The 15,261-nt window shown below is 43.0% G+C and overlaps 1 protein-coding gene and 1 long non-coding RNA gene across 2 annotated transcripts in view; one reads left to right on the plus strand and one right to left on the minus strand.

The window, feature by feature from the left end:
* Nucleotides 1-556: 556 nt before the first annotated feature.
* ARHGAP20 (Rho GTPase activating protein 20) overlaps nucleotides 557-15,261 on the minus strand; it is a 57,948-nt gene continuing 43,243 nt past the window's right edge. The window contains 8 exon segments of the mRNA XM_014877651.2: nucleotides 557-2,502; nucleotides 2,505-3,509; nucleotides 5,067-5,178; nucleotides 5,616-5,805; nucleotides 6,051-6,160; nucleotides 7,179-7,340; nucleotides 10,222-10,400; nucleotides 14,508-14,690. Coding sequence (XP_014733137.2) covers nucleotides 2,459-2,502; nucleotides 2,505-3,509; nucleotides 5,067-5,178; nucleotides 5,616-5,805; nucleotides 6,051-6,160; nucleotides 7,179-7,340; nucleotides 10,222-10,400; nucleotides 14,508-14,690 — 1,985 coding nt within the window. The 3' untranslated portion in view covers nucleotides 557-2,458.
* Nucleotides 5,329-12,019, plus strand: LOC148224765 (uncharacterized). The gene is made up of 3 exons (XR_015801374.1): nucleotides 5,329-5,525; nucleotides 8,966-9,024; nucleotides 10,743-12,019. It is a non-coding gene; the product is annotated as an uncharacterized LOC148224765 (long non-coding RNA).

A 15,261-nucleotide genomic window follows, 5' to 3' on the forward strand; every position in this document is an offset into this window, starting at 1 on the left:
AAATAGCATCACATCAATCAGTCTTTTTTGTTTGTTTGTTTTGAAGGAGGTGTATATGTAGGGCTGCTAGATGACAGGTCTCAAAATGCATACAAACTATTTTACCTTTGGAGGGTGACTGTTACAGATCAGATTCTGCATACTACTGTTTTCATTAAAACAGCTGAATATGAAAAAGAAGAGCCTGTTAATATTGAAGAATAAATCCTGCTCTCATTCATTGGTTTACTCCTCTCCTTTCCTTGCTCCCAATCCTTATATGTATTATCCCACAAGATCTCTCTTCTCCATGTTGTTGACTGAATCCCATAAACTGAAAACATCCTCTTACCACTAGATGAAGAGAAAAAGGGTATGAATTATTGCTTGACCATTACTAGAATTTACAAAAGTCAACAGCTTGATGGTATGCAGTGGGAATGATGCCACCCAAACTGCAGGAGAAACGCTTCAGTCCTTTCCCACACAGGGTTTTCAGTGATATCATTGGGACTTCTGCTTCAGCAATAGCTTGTAGAACTAACACATAAAAGAATTCCACAGAATATAAACTGAATTTATGACATAACAAATAATATTTAATATATAGCATTGAATGCATACACATCAATACCAGTGCCATAACAACAAAACAGAACTTGTAAAATTAGCAGCAGTTTTTTGCAAGTACAAAAATACACATTTTTTTCCCAGAACATATATAATAGCAAAATTTAACAGGATATATTATACAAACTCAAAGCATTTAGATAATGCATTACTCTAATATATTATATGAAGTATGACACAGACAGTGAGACTGAGTGCACTCTCGGCAGGCTGGTAGGTGACAGGATGCTGAGAGGTGCAGTTGACACAACAGAAGGACAGGATGCCACTCAAGGGACCTGGACAAACTTGAGGAGTGGGCCCATGAGAACCTCAGAAGGTTCAACATGTCCAAGTGCTGCACCTTGCCCTGGGTCAGGATAAGCCCAGATGCAGGTACAGACTGGAAGAACTCTTTGAGAGCAGCCCTGCTGACAAGGACTTGGTGGTGCTGGTGGGTGAGAGGCTGGCCATGAGTTGTCAGTGTGCACTCCCAGCCCAGAAAGCCAAAGGTGTCCTGGGCTGCATCCAAAGCAGCGTGGGCAGCAGGGCCAGGGAGGGGATTCTGCCCCTCTGCTCTGCTCTGCTGAGACCCCACCTGCAGTGCTGCATCAGCTCTGGGGGCCCAGCACAGGGAGCACAGGGACCTGCTGGAGTTGAGTACAGAGGAGGACCATAAGGAACATTAGAGGAATGAGAAACCTCTTCTGTGAGGGAATGCTGAGAGAGTTGGGCTTGCTAAGCCTGGAGAAAAGGCTTCAGGAAGACCTCAGTCAGGCCTTCCAGTACCTTTAGGGTGCTTATAAAAAGAAGGGAGATGACTTTTTATATGGGCAGATAGTGGCAGGACAAGGGGCAAGGTTTTAAACTAACAGAAGGCAGGATTAGAATAGGAAGAAATTCTACTCAGAGAGTGGTAAAGCACTAAAACAAGTTGCCCCAAGAAGTTATGGATGCCCCATCCCTGGAAGTATTCAAGGCTGGGTTAGATTGGGCTCTGAGCAACCTGGTCTAGTGGAAGGTGTCCCTGTCTCTATTGCAGGGGGTTGGAACTGGATGATCTTTAAGGTCCTTTCCAACCCAATCCATTCTGTGGTTTTCTGTTTTAGATGTTGCATAATAAAATTACATGTGTTCTGCTTGCAATAATACATAATGCCATTTACAGCAATGTTAAGAAACTATTCACAACTTAAACATGAACAGAACAGCCAACAAAGCACAATAAATGAAACACAGAGTTGCAAGGTGTTAGTTACAAGATTCAGCGTTTCCCTTTACATATTTTTGGGCTTACATTTCTCTTTCATTTGCAGTGTGAAAGAAATAACTACACCTATTGAACATACTGTATAAACATACAGAAAACAACACACTTACTCCTTGGAGGACAATGAAGGTAATATTTATCAGTTTCAGAACAGTAGTATAATACCACAGTTATGGAAGCTATGCTGACTTTGCACGCTACATCAAAAGCACAAAGGACTGGGACTCACATCTGCAAGGCTCAACACTCAAGTGGACAAGGAGAGAGGCCCAGCAGGCAGCCCGCTGCCCTGGCAGGGTCAGGGAACAGGACACTGGCCTTAGTTACCTCCTGGGTCCCTTCCAGATTTTCAGGAGATTTCTGTTTGCTTGCTTTTCAGCAATTTTTATTATTCCTACAATGTTCTTGCAAAGCTTTCTATTGGAACATTATTCAGTTTCCTAAAAAAAGAAAACCTGTGAGTCCGGGGACTGCTCAATTAAATTTGAACAATCTGGATGTTAAACTTAAAATGAACACACATCAACACCAGAGGCATTTTCTTTATGGTGTTTATTTTAAGCATTAAGATTCCTCTGCAAAAAGCTTTGGTCAGTCTCTTCAAACTTTGGACTGCTGTAATGCTTTTCTAGACCTCCTCTTTGATCATGAAGTCTGTCTCTCCCGGTGACTTTCAGAGGCAATGGCTGAAGGTCAGGCTTAATCAAACAGCCATCAACTCCATCAGCAGGTTTCAGGGGTGCTGACCTGCTGCTGGGCCCCACCAAGCCCCCCTCAGCCCCAGTGTCAGTAGGTTGTGGAGATGGTGGCTCCGTGGTGGGTGGAAGAGAACAGTCATCAGTCACAGCAGCAGCAGCGTCTTCGTGTTTCTTTAGCGACTGGTAAGTGCTGTCGAAAGGGCAGGAGCTTTCACTTAAACTAAACAGAGCCTGGTCTGAAAATACTGAGAAAGCACTGTCCAGGGAGCAAATGGACGACACAGATGGAGATGTCCCAGAAGAAGACCGGCTAAAAGAGCTAAATCCTGAGCAAATATTTAATCCCTCTGGCGTTGGAGGCAGGAGACAATGGGACAGGTCTTTCCTTTCAGTGTTTTGGTTTGTGTCGTCACTTTTACCAATGTTAATCCCAATAAGCAAGCTCTGATGGCCGAGCTTTTGCCTTTCCACCTGCAACGACCGGCGCTGGCAGAGACAGTCCTCATCTCCGTGAGCCAGGACAACGTCACAGCTGGCTTTGCGCGCCGCCTTCTCGCGCCCGGCATCGGCGCGGCCGGAGCCGGAGCTCTGCAGGCCAACTGCAGGCTCGGAGGAACGCCGCTGCCTCCGCACAGCCCGGGCAGCTGTGCCCGAGGTAGCTGCTGAGGGGAAACCACTGCAGTAGGGAGACTCATTATTTGAGTTTTCTTGCAAGGAAAACTTCAGGTGCACGTCAGCGGAAATTGCCAAGTGCTTCAGTTTGGTTTGGCTTTGGATTTCGTCCACCTCTGTCTGCTCCGAATCGCCATCGCTCAGAGTGAAGACAGACTCCCTGCTTCTGTTATCCTGGTCACGGGTTTTAATCCAGTCACTGGAGGAAGAATCAGCTTCATCATTTGCCTCGTTTTCCAGGCTGTCATAGGAAGAGTCATTCTGATGCAGAGAAGCAACATCTGCAAGCACAAACCAAGTGTTAACACATCAGTGACTGAACCACCCTCTTGACAAGCAGCTTCTTTTTTTTTTTTTTTTTTTTTTTCCTGGCAAGCATCCTTTACTATCAGGAGCATTTGTCCTTTAAAGATTCTTCAACCAAAAGTACTAATAATTTCATTACAAATTACTGTCTTAATTTCGAACTGGAGAAGCTGAAGTGAGTACTAAGCTACAGTGAAGTACTAAGTTCAGTGAAGAAACACAGGATAATGGCACAAATAAGGGTTAGGGTGTTCTTGTGGTTTTGCTTTGGTTTGGTTTTTTTAAGTGGATAGAAGCTAATCCAGTTGTAAACAATAATTTACATACATACATATATTGAACTAGTAATTTATTTAATTTTTCATTATTGGATATTGAAAGCAACATTTAACCTTCCTTTCCTTCTTTCAGACAAATGAAGAGAACAGGGCATACTTCTTACCTCTACTTCTTCCAGAAAATACAGTATTTTTAAGAGCAACACTCAAGTTTTAGGCTCAGTTTAAACAGCCAGCTCATTTGCACTGAGCAGTGCACACCTGGGCCCTATCCTGTATCTGCAGTAATTGGAATTACATTAAATCTCTTTTGCTCTGGGTTAGGCTAAGCTGCCTTATCTCACATTTGCAGCAGACAGGGTTCATGCACGGGCAGTCACCATGCCTCAGTGCCTGCCTGAAAGCTCCTGCAGCTGCTGTAACCTGTCGTGGGTCTGAGCTCCCACTGCCAGCACATCCCAGCACACCAGATCCCATGTGCTTCACTCCTGGGGAGGGGGCAGGCCAAATTTCACCCAATCTCACTGGAGTCAGAGCATGAGGAGTTTGGAACAGCCACACTCAGTCAGTCAGACATGCTGACACAAGTGCCATTACCACTTTGAGTACAGGCCACCTGTGACAAAATTTATTTTACAAAGATGCTGCTTCAGAAATACTTTAAGGAGAGATATACAAAACTCCAGTCAAAATCAGAGGGCTGGAGAGAAAAAATCATTAATTATAATCTGGAAAGCTCTTGTCAACTAGTCTGCCAAACACTTCCAGTCACCAGTTCCATGATATTTCTGTGCTAGCAGCAAAATTTGGATGTCCCATTGAAACTCTGGAGATCTCTCTCTTTTGATAGTGAATAGACATTTTCAACCCTAACTTAATGGTGTGACAGCTGTATTATGACCACTGTTGATCATTGATCTCCTGATATTTTGGGAAAACATAGGCTAGATTTGAGAGGAAACCTTCTCTAGATTTTTTTTATTTTCTTTGTTTCTCCTCCCTCCTTTTTAACCATAGTGGTTCAGATGATGGGTATAGGAGAGCAACAGTGAAAGCATTTTGTGATATTGTCCAGGTCTATAGTAGGTTGAACCAGTGATTATGACCAATTCTTTGGGGAATTGAATGGAAAGAGAACAGCAGTATCTGGGAACACCACATGAAGAAGGAACAGCATTCTTCTATGGGATATATCAATCTTTTGCCTGGCTGAGTTTAGCTGTCTTAATGGGATCAAAACATCATCTGCATTACCTGAGCTGTTCTCTCTCTTGCATGTCATCAGTATTTCTCCAAAGAGGGAGGTAATTTCATCTCCAAAAATCCTGCAGCAATTCTCAATGAGGAACTGTACCAGACTAGAAATCTGCAAGAAAGCAATGGGAGAGAGATGATCTTCTATTATTCAACTCAGGACAAGCTCACCATACGGATGAGGAAGAGGAACAAACTGTCATCCATGAAGGCAGCCAGGAACTACTCTCTCAGTCTCCTGGGCCTGATAAACTGTCCTGGTACCATCCTTGTAAACATTTTTTCCATTTTACTCTGTCCTGTTCCGAGGTCACCACAACCAGAGATCTTGATGAGAGAAGCATTTTGCTGATACACTGGGCTTTATGACCTCTCTCCCCTTCTTCCAGGAATATTATGAGAATGGATTGATGAATGTTGCTGGAGCCCTGAGAAGAGGACAAGTCCTGATCTGAAGAGGTACTGAGTGTTCTCATGTTTGTAACCAACAGCCTGGTTGAATGGGATGAGGGTTGGCTTGGTTTTCTGCTACACTGAAGTGTTTCTTACCTTTTTAATAAATTCGCTTTCTATATCAGGAGTGGAGGAAACAGGAGGCCAGAGCAGACTAGGTGCAATGCAGACAGCCAGATTAAAGGCATTCATCTGGTTCTCTTCAGATCGCATTTCTATCCCATGCAGTACTCCGAAGATGTAACGTAAGAGAACAACATTAGCTCTGGGGAGATGCTCTATCAACCTGAAAACATATAAAACCCAGAATTCTTCACATTAGTGACCACTTTCCATAGATACACACAAGTCAAGATCATGGAAATGCAGAAATAGGGTAGCATGGTCCACTAATTAAACCAGGGAGGGTGTAAAAGAGATGCTCTTGCTCTTGTTAAAAAAAAAAAAAATTTGAGTAAGCTGAGTATTTGTAATTCTGCATTCTGGGATATACATTTATAGGAAAAGAATGTAGAGAATATAAATAACTACCTTTGGATGCTTTTTATCTTCTCTTCATTATTTCCTTGATCCAGCACAGAGATCCACTTATCACACAGCTGGGATGATAAAATACTGCCTGGGATATTGCGAAGAAAATCCTTATCAAGAGAAAAGAAGAACAAAACACATGAGCAGCTGTTCTGGGGCATGTGAGGGAGAAGGAATAAGATACACAGATACAAGAGGACGTATCCATGCACTTACTGGCAAGCATATTGTTACACACAACAACCAAAACCAGAAGAAAATTATCTGAGATAGAGGCACTTTAGATTATGCTTAGAGTGAATATTTTCCTGCCTTTCCCTACTGTTTCCTGTCAAAATAGAGGTATTTCAATGCTTCATCTGATATTGCTGAAGTAAAAAGTCTGCAGTGAGACTAGTTATTTTGATGTTGCAATAACGTCTGCCTTTACTTATCACTTAACCTCATCTGTAGTCCCTGTTTCTTCTCCTCAGCTGACAAGCCCAAATACCTCCAGACCATAAGCACTCCAAGGCATCCATACCTTCCTTCCCCAAATCAATGGAGTACTTAAACTAGCCATTGATAGTCCTGCTATTCCTCTTTCCTAACACCTAAACCATGGGCATGGAAATTGTTGCAGTTTAGGAAGAAGGCCAAATACTAGCTTCCCAAAATAGTAAGGGTGAGGGAAGCTATGATGCTTCTTTTGCACAAGGAACATTGGTTTTGACATACAAGACTGTAACAAAGATAATGCATGGAAAAAATAATCCAAATATTTATGGCAACACTATAAACTCACTGGGATCTGTAGTGTAGGGTAGTACTGATGTGTAAGGAGACAGGTCTGCCAACATGCCTTTTAGTATTCCGTATGTAGAGATAAAGAGAGTAACAGGACCAGGCTGTAGCAGAGACCTCAGGAAAGCTGTCATCAAAACAAGCTGGCTACTCCTCTTCCTCATCCTAATTCCATGGTAGCCTCCTTTGGAGATCCTCACAAGGTTAATGTGCCAGCCTACCATCTTTTTAATTCAGTCCACCAGCTCCTCTTTGGGCCTGTCCCGGGAGAAAAGCCCTCTCTGGCTGAGCACAGGATGTGTGCTGCTCTCACCCAAAAAGGTGACAGGAACATTCTTCACATACCTTAAACAAAGACGCTGTCACAAATATGGATTCACGGGCCAGGTCCACTTCAGTGCCTGAATCAAGCTTCTCCTTTAGCTCTTTGAATGTTTTTGCACTTCCAGAGCGTCTGAAAATACCCTTGGTGGAAGGCCCCTCTTGATAAAGGAGGGAAAGCATGTCCTAAAAAATTAAAATGGCAAATACAACGTCTCATAAATATATTTTACTATCCAATGCTACTAAAATGTAGTTTTGCCATTTTGACACGGCTGAAAACCTTTTAGTTCTCAAGAATATCAGAAATCAAAAACAAGTCAAGGCTCAGTCTCCAAACCATGCCAAACTGCACAGCAAAGCTGTGATTTGGGGCTCTCACTTTGGAAAACATCCCCTCAGAAATACGATGCTGCCACTGCTGAGCACTAAGTTTCTGCATGACCTTCCAGGACCTGTGCAAGTTTCAGCCAAGTCATTTAAACATATAAACAGTCTGGTATGGGAAAAGGAGAGTGGTCTATCTAATTCAAAGCTTTGCATTTGACAGTGGCCTCAGCTGGACACTACTTTGCAGGAAGATATGAGAACCTCACTGCTCATCATTATAGCTAATATTATCACCAACCACAGACAGGATTCTGTTTCACTGTTGATATCTGAAAAAAAAGACATTTTTATCTAAACTAGAAAGTGCTTTGTTTGTTATTATATACCTGCACTTTTAGAGCAAACCAGAGTCAGGTTTTTACCCCCTTTGCTGCTTGTGAGTGGTATCAGACTCTGCAAGCAGCTCAGGGCTGTCAGCAGGACTCTGAGGCAAGGTGCTCCTGCTTGGGAGGTCACTCCAAGGGGGATAAAGCTCAGCTTGTGGCTCCCCTGAAGCCAGTGAGGCTGCATAGGATTAAATAAGTAGGCAGATTATTATAGAGAAGGGAAAACAAGCAGATTCCTGCCTAGCTTTTAAAATAACAGAAGGGACTGATTTTTTTCTGTTAAATAATAGAGGAAAACAAGGAGAAAAGGAAATGCTGAAACTTCTCCTGAGCTAATACGTTCAGGATATTTTCCAGATGCTTAGTTCTCTGCAGTCTCTCACGGGCCATCTCTCAGACATGCAGGTCAACTCTTGCAGGCCTGCTCCAAGCAATGTAGAATTTGTCATGTTTATCTCTTGGAAAGGGGAAGCACATGCAGATAGTCTCTGGGATTATGTGTATGCATGCAGTGGCCTGAGGACCAAGATATCAAAAATGATGGCAAGAAAAGGGACACAGCGGGGTCCTGGCACACTGGTCCATCATCATTAAACTGAATTAGTGAACAGTAATGGATAAGGAATGGAGTTTGGGGACTTTCCTAGTCTGGGCTCTAAGGTAGGTCTTCATGCCACACAGCAGTGCAGATAAGTCTAATGGAAGCTATTACTTTTGCTTTTATTCTTCAATGTTTCTTTCCCACTCTCTCAGAAGTCCAAGACCAAGAATTGATGTAAGTGCAGATGCTTTGGAGGAGCATCTTCATGGCAGCAGGACCCATGTCAGTGTTTTCAAAACAGGCTGAGTCCCACAGAACAGGATGTTAACACATGAAAATACATTTTGAACAAAATATTCACAAGATAAAAATGGGAAGTCCCTATTAAACTAACAAACCCAGATGAAATTACATGAATGAAGCTATGGTGCAAGACAAATCAGTGTGGCAATAGCTAAAAGAGAGCCCTTCAGCTGTGAAAGCAAACTCGAAGCCCTGAAGCAGTTATCCAGCTGCCAGCAGCATTCATCCCTGATATTTTCTTTCTCTTGCAGGTAAATTCCATTCAGTTCCCCAGTATTCTATTCTTCAGAGACGCTGCATGAATTCAGAAGTAAGTTATATTTTGTGGCATGAACACAGTGTTTAAAATTCAAAGCATGAAGTCTACCAAGCTGTGATTCTATGCTTAGTAACTCTGGGGAGTTTTTTCAAATAAAAATTTACTAATATTTATGTTTTGGAGAAATTTCTGAAATGCAGCATTGGCTCATCTCTTAAACAGAGAGAAGGAGGGATCAGGTGATCACAGTCATACAGAATCCATCTCTGGAGGGTTTATTTAAATAACCTAAATAATGAAAGCACACACTTCTCCTTAAAAAGAAAACACTATTAAAAGACCTGAAAAATCCTGGTATGATTCACTATTCAGGCAGTGATAAAGCAGCACATCAAGCACCAGCTTAGAAGACAAAACATCTCTTCCTGTAAACTGGTGTGACCCTACTGATTTCAGTGGGGTTCTGGCAATTTCTTCCAGCCAGAAGTCAGGCTGTTAGGATGAAGGGCCCAGTCCTGCAGGGCTCATTCCCACTCCATAATACTTCATCTGCTGTACTGAGAACAGGGCCTTCTAACGACCAAAAATACCACATCCATGCCTTAATTATGTGTAGGAATGGGCTCTAGGACAACCTTTTTCATGGTTCTAGGCTGGTTTTGAGAGCACCCACAGCATCAGAGCTCCCTCAAGACAGGATGAAAAGATGCTACTGTACCCTCCACGTTCCCACCTATTTTTTGCAGTGGTGCTGTCAGACCAAAAATGACGACTCAGGAGTGCTTGCCTGCCCTGGAATGACTTCAAGAAAAGCTCTGAAATTGCCTAATTATGGGCAGGTGGCATTTTTATCCATGCGTGGGCTGCCTATATGGGACAGGAGATGAGACATATATGGATGTGGGGATTTTACAGAGATCTTGGGAATGGTTTAAAGAGCATGTGTGAATGTGGCATTTATTTACACTGTGTAAGTGAGGATTAGGAAACTAGCCATACAGCAGGGGCTATAAAGGAGAAACAGCCCAGAGCAGCAGACTGATCACATACATTTCTCAAGCTGTTCCTAACTGGGTCTGACCACAGTGTAAGTTAAAAACCAAAGTTCTTACTGAGAACCACAAATGGGGTTTCCCTATTCTGGTTTCTTTGCTGGGTAATTTCAATGTCCCATTTACGAACATATCCTCATTTACTACACAGAAAAATTCCACCACTCTAAAACCCAACCCGGAGCCTGGGACTCACCAAGAGGGGTTTGGGCAGGTTGTCATCCTCACAGATGGTTGTTAGTAAGAGGCCAAAAAGCTTCCCAGGAGCAGCAGATGTTGAGGAGAGGGGTGCATTGTCCAAGTGAGTGCCTGGGCCACGCCAAAAAGCCCAATTTATGATAGATCTTTTCCTTTTAAATGACTTTTGGCTTAAGTCTGGGGAAAGAGAAAGGTGTTTATTACGAGAAATGCATTTCAATTCTAGTTCCAGTATTTGGGTTTTGGTGGTTGCTATGGTTTCAAAGGAAAAAATGTCATGAACTCAACCAACTCCTTGCATCAAGCTAAGCCTAATCCACCATGTACATACCTGTGCGCGTGTGTGTGTGTGTGTGTGTGTATAGAATGTGTTACTCATGCCCTGAAGAGGATCACCAGGATCTGCCCTGCACTGATGGAGCAGTGTCAGCACTCTCCACATGTGCAGGATGGCAAACCTCAGCCTGCTGACTTCACACAGAGCTGCACTCTGCTAAGTAACTCATTTTCAACCCACAGGTGCAAATCCACTGCCCTCACCTCAGCATGCTGTCCAGGGCCATCCCAGCTCTCCTGACAATATGGTAGACACTCCCCACAAGTAACACCAGAGAATCAACTGATGGGGTGAGGCATTTTCAGGAAAAGCAGTGCCTTTGCTCTCTTCTGTGCAATGCAGGAGTATCATCACTGTCCTGACTACAAGCATTTGCTGACCATGGTGCCTGCCCTTTAATCAATGCCTTCCAGATGGCATTTCAGCACGCTGCCAGCACACTGATGGGCTCTGCTTGTCTTCACTGTAACATATTCCATGAGATATGGATGGAGGTGTACTAACTGCAACTCTTGTTTGGAGTGTGGAGAGAAGGAAATATTGATATTGGGACACAAAAAGGGGTTTCTTTTATATGACCTTTCTCAGCATCAGCCAGTGTGAAGTCGTCTTAACAGCATGGGTTACTGCTAAAGAGAAAAGGAATGAGGACTGTTTATGACAGAAGTGCTAACTGGGAGAAGCTTTTTCTGATATATTTTTCCTTTCTGAAGTGCTTTCAAAGCCAGTCAGCATTGATTTAGTTGCTTGCCAACCCCATACACATTTTAATTAGCTGGTTCTTCCAAACATTTTACTTTCTGCTGTTGTGGAGGCAAGAAACCAAGGCTTGCAGAATGAAGGATTGTGGTACAATACCAGGTTTTTCTCTCCAATACTTTATTCTCTCCTATACTTTATTAAAATTGGGTTTTTAGCTCAAAGAGTGATTTTCATTATACGTCATTCCATTCCAGATCATGCTCCCGTTGGGAATGGGTGGAAGTCTTTTCATTAGATGCTTACAGGATGAAAAGTTACAGTTTAACTCAAAATGTGAACATATGAATGTGAAAGCATGAAGAAAAATGCTTTTCATAAAAAATAATGAGGATATACATTTTAAGCAGTCCAAAGCTTCAAGAAATGTAAGTCTGGCAGTGTCTAAGGCTTTACTTGACACATCATGTTTTGGGAGACCATAACTGACCTGTAACTTTCAAAATTATATTTTTTTCCTTCAGATGAACGCCTGAATAAGGTTTGCTTCACAATCTAAGGTTTGCCAATGTTCTAGTGACACAACAGCAAATACATCCTGATGTTTTCTTTCTGTAAAACCTGTAGATCTCAGTGGGAGCAAAAATTAAGATGCTATTTTGGAGAACAAGCAAAAGCGAATAAAAAAAAAAAAGTCTTAAAATTAGGAACTCTTCTCAGTCTCTTCGTGATTGTTGCCCTCTTAACAGCCATGTCTCAAACTGAGAATGTGAACAAGGGGTCATTGCAACGAACTGCAGCTCTCTCCTGGGACAGGAAGGAAATCTTAGCCAATGTTCTTCAGCATACCAGGGCAGAAACCAACAACTGATGCGTGGCAGTGAAATGCCCTGCCACTTAAAAACTAACATTCACTGAAAAACAGGAAAATTCATCCTTTTCATACCCCCTTTTTAAAGGGGATATGTTGAGAAATCTTAAACTGAAGAGGAGATGAGAAGGGATGGATGTACACTTTCTTTCCTTGAACCTGTGCAAAGTTATAGTACTAGGAGAAGGCCAGACTCCTCTTAGCCAAGACAAATGCCAATTATTGCTCTGCACAAGTACTTCCATACACAAACCTTATGGCCTTGCTCTGGTGGATTATTCTAAGCCAGAATCAGAAAAAAGTAATACCAGTTTGTTGGAAAATTTTGGTCAGAGCTCACAGCAGCCACCTCTTCTGCTCATATTTTACATGAAGGGAATGTCTATTCATAGTTAGTGTCCTAGCCATTGAAACGGCATTTCCTCTCCTTGAAACTAATCAGAAACTTCTAAATGAATCTTCAGCTCTATTTAACAATGTTCTCATGAGCATAATTTAATGGCTGTCTTTAACTGGTAGGTGACCATTCCTGTTACATGCTGAAAGGCTACAGCAGAGGAATAGAAACACTCCATTTCTTCCACATAGAAAATTCTCCTGTACTTTTTAAACCATCCTGCCAGGACAGTTGATGCAATTACACCACCACATTTGGTGTCCACACAATGAGGGCCAGCTGTCAGTCATGCCTGCCTGTCAGCACCTACACTGCAGTCTAACTGTGGTGCACACTGGTGGAGCTGGGCAGCTGCTCCTTGCTGCCTCCAGAAGGGACAGCATGTCCAGCAGTGTGTCCCTCTGCAGGGAAGTGATGGGAGGGAGGACAGCACAGCACGTGGCAGTGAAGTGTGGGGTTACACTCTGTAAGTTCACCCTGTATGTGGCAGTGTGCCCAGTGGGTACCCAACACAGATTTTAGCTTGATGATTTGAAGATCAAAAGCCAGATCATAGCCTTGGCTTGCATGCAGGTAATTTTTGCCATTTTCCAAACCCAGAACAGTTAGGAAAAGCACAAGGAACAGCGCTGCATGTGAGATAATCTGCTTTGCAAGCAGTTACAGCTAAACATCACTTTAACAGGTTTTGTCTGATGAAAGAAGGAAAGGTGAATGGACTGAAAGCCTCTTTCTGCCGTTTAGTGCAGTCCCTGTGCACGACCTGCAGGCTGCCCCAGGCTTCTGCTGCCCCAAGCCAGGCTCACTCCACTCCTGCAGCTCTCACAGCACCGATGATAACACATCTGCATTAGAACTCTACAGGCCTGATTTGCATTTCTATTTTCTTTTGCCAGTCAAGATCAGCTGCCAAAGCAGGGCCTGTAAACCTAATTACACCCCTTTGCTAGATTGCCTCACTCTTGAAATATGCCATGAAGTAATATATGATACAAATCACTGGAAAGGGGGTGGATGAATGCATGTGGAAAGGAAATTAATTTATATAAAATGTAATCAATTTCCAGAATAATTTGTAATGGACTCTGGTATAGCTTCACTGTATTTGATTTCTAAAAAGATTACAAATGGATTCTATTCATATTCATATATTGTGGAAGATCTTAGGTATTGGGGAGTGTCCAAGGTAACATTGTGGATGTTATCTTTTCTATTATATGGTTATTAATGGTGAAGTAGGGCAGAGTTCCAAATTGAGCTGAGCATGCTACTGTGTTAAGAACAACAAAAACACACCACGGGAGGTATCTTTGCCCTAAGTCTAATTCATGAGCAGAGTGCAGTCATTGTGTCGTTGACAACAGAGTGCAAAAACAGAGAGCAGGTGCTCGTATTTTTACAGCATCAAGGCCAAAGACAGGAGAAAATATTACTTTCTTAATTTTACTCAAAGAGAACTGAAATTAAATTCTATTCACTCACCTCATCTAGGTACCCAAGTACCTGCCTAGACTTTGTCACTTGTGCGTCTCAGTGAGGTAAGCATGTAGTCCTAAGTACCTGAGTGAGATGAAGGATGCTGCCAGATGTTGCATGGGAATTCTGTGCCAAAGTCAAGCCTTGACTCTTGAACCGTGAAACCACCCTGCCTTGTTACAGAGCACAGCAAGGGCTGCAGAGACAAGCTCAGCTAATAGACTCACAAAAATTGCAGGGGAGAGATTCTTTCTTTTGCTGATTTTAGAACAATCACTTGACAGGCAGCTTGTCAAAATGTGACTTACAAAGATGACACATATACAACAGCACACTCAAATCAGTGAGAGCTACACTGCAACCCCCCCGAGCAGCTGGGAGATAACACCTGTGCGCTCCTCCGCGTGTCCTGCTGCGCCCCAGCCTGGCACACTCGCCTTCTGTAGCAGGGCCAGGTGGCCAGGCTGTGGGGACACAGAGATATGGGCTGAGGGGACAACGTACCGTTCAGCTGCTGGCACGGGGCCACCTGGCTGGGCTTCAGCACAAACTGGCACTGCAGCTCCTGGGGCAGCTGCTCCGTCAGGAAAGGGCCCTGAAGCTGCCTGGGGCAGGCACAGTGCTTTGATCCGTGGGGCATGGCGTCACGAATGTGGCTCATTTTAATTCCAAAGGGATATTCATGTCCTGTTCAAAGAGAAATCGTAATAATCTCTGTTGGATTGACTGGAGACTTGCAAAACTCCATCTGCCCTGGAGGAAAAGCAGATTTTGCTTGCTGGCCCGCAGCACTTTCTCAGTAATCTAAGAATTGTTGCTTTTCTCCATATTTGCACGGGCATAAATCATACACTGGCAGATAGGGAGTTACCGTGTTTGGTGTAGTTAAACAGATGGAAAAGTAAAATCAGATCTATTACAGCTGTATCACATAAAAGCTCGTCAGAAAAAAATAAAAGTGCCTACTTCTGAATTCAGTGTTTACTCTTTCTTCTGCTTTTATTGTGGCACTGAAAGTTTAGGTACTGCTTGCTCATATCATTCCGGAGAGAAATGAGATTTTGGGATCAGTCACGTCAAATTTTTGCTGAGCATGCAAAACCAAAGAATTCCAGTGTAAAAGTGATCTTCCCTCCCTTAACATGTTAAGTGCAATGGCTATCAACTCAGTCAAATGAGACACAATTATGGTTCCTGTCTGAGGCTGAAACAGGAAGGAAATGTTAATCACAGGGCTGATGCAAATGAGCTTGGCTTT

This window comes from Sturnus vulgaris, chromosome 2 (assembly GCF_052056855.1).
Source record: "Sturnus vulgaris isolate bStuVul1 chromosome 2, bStuVul1.hap1, whole genome shotgun sequence".
Classification (NCBI taxonomy): Eukaryota; Metazoa; Chordata; class Aves; order Passeriformes; family Sturnidae; genus Sturnus; species Sturnus vulgaris.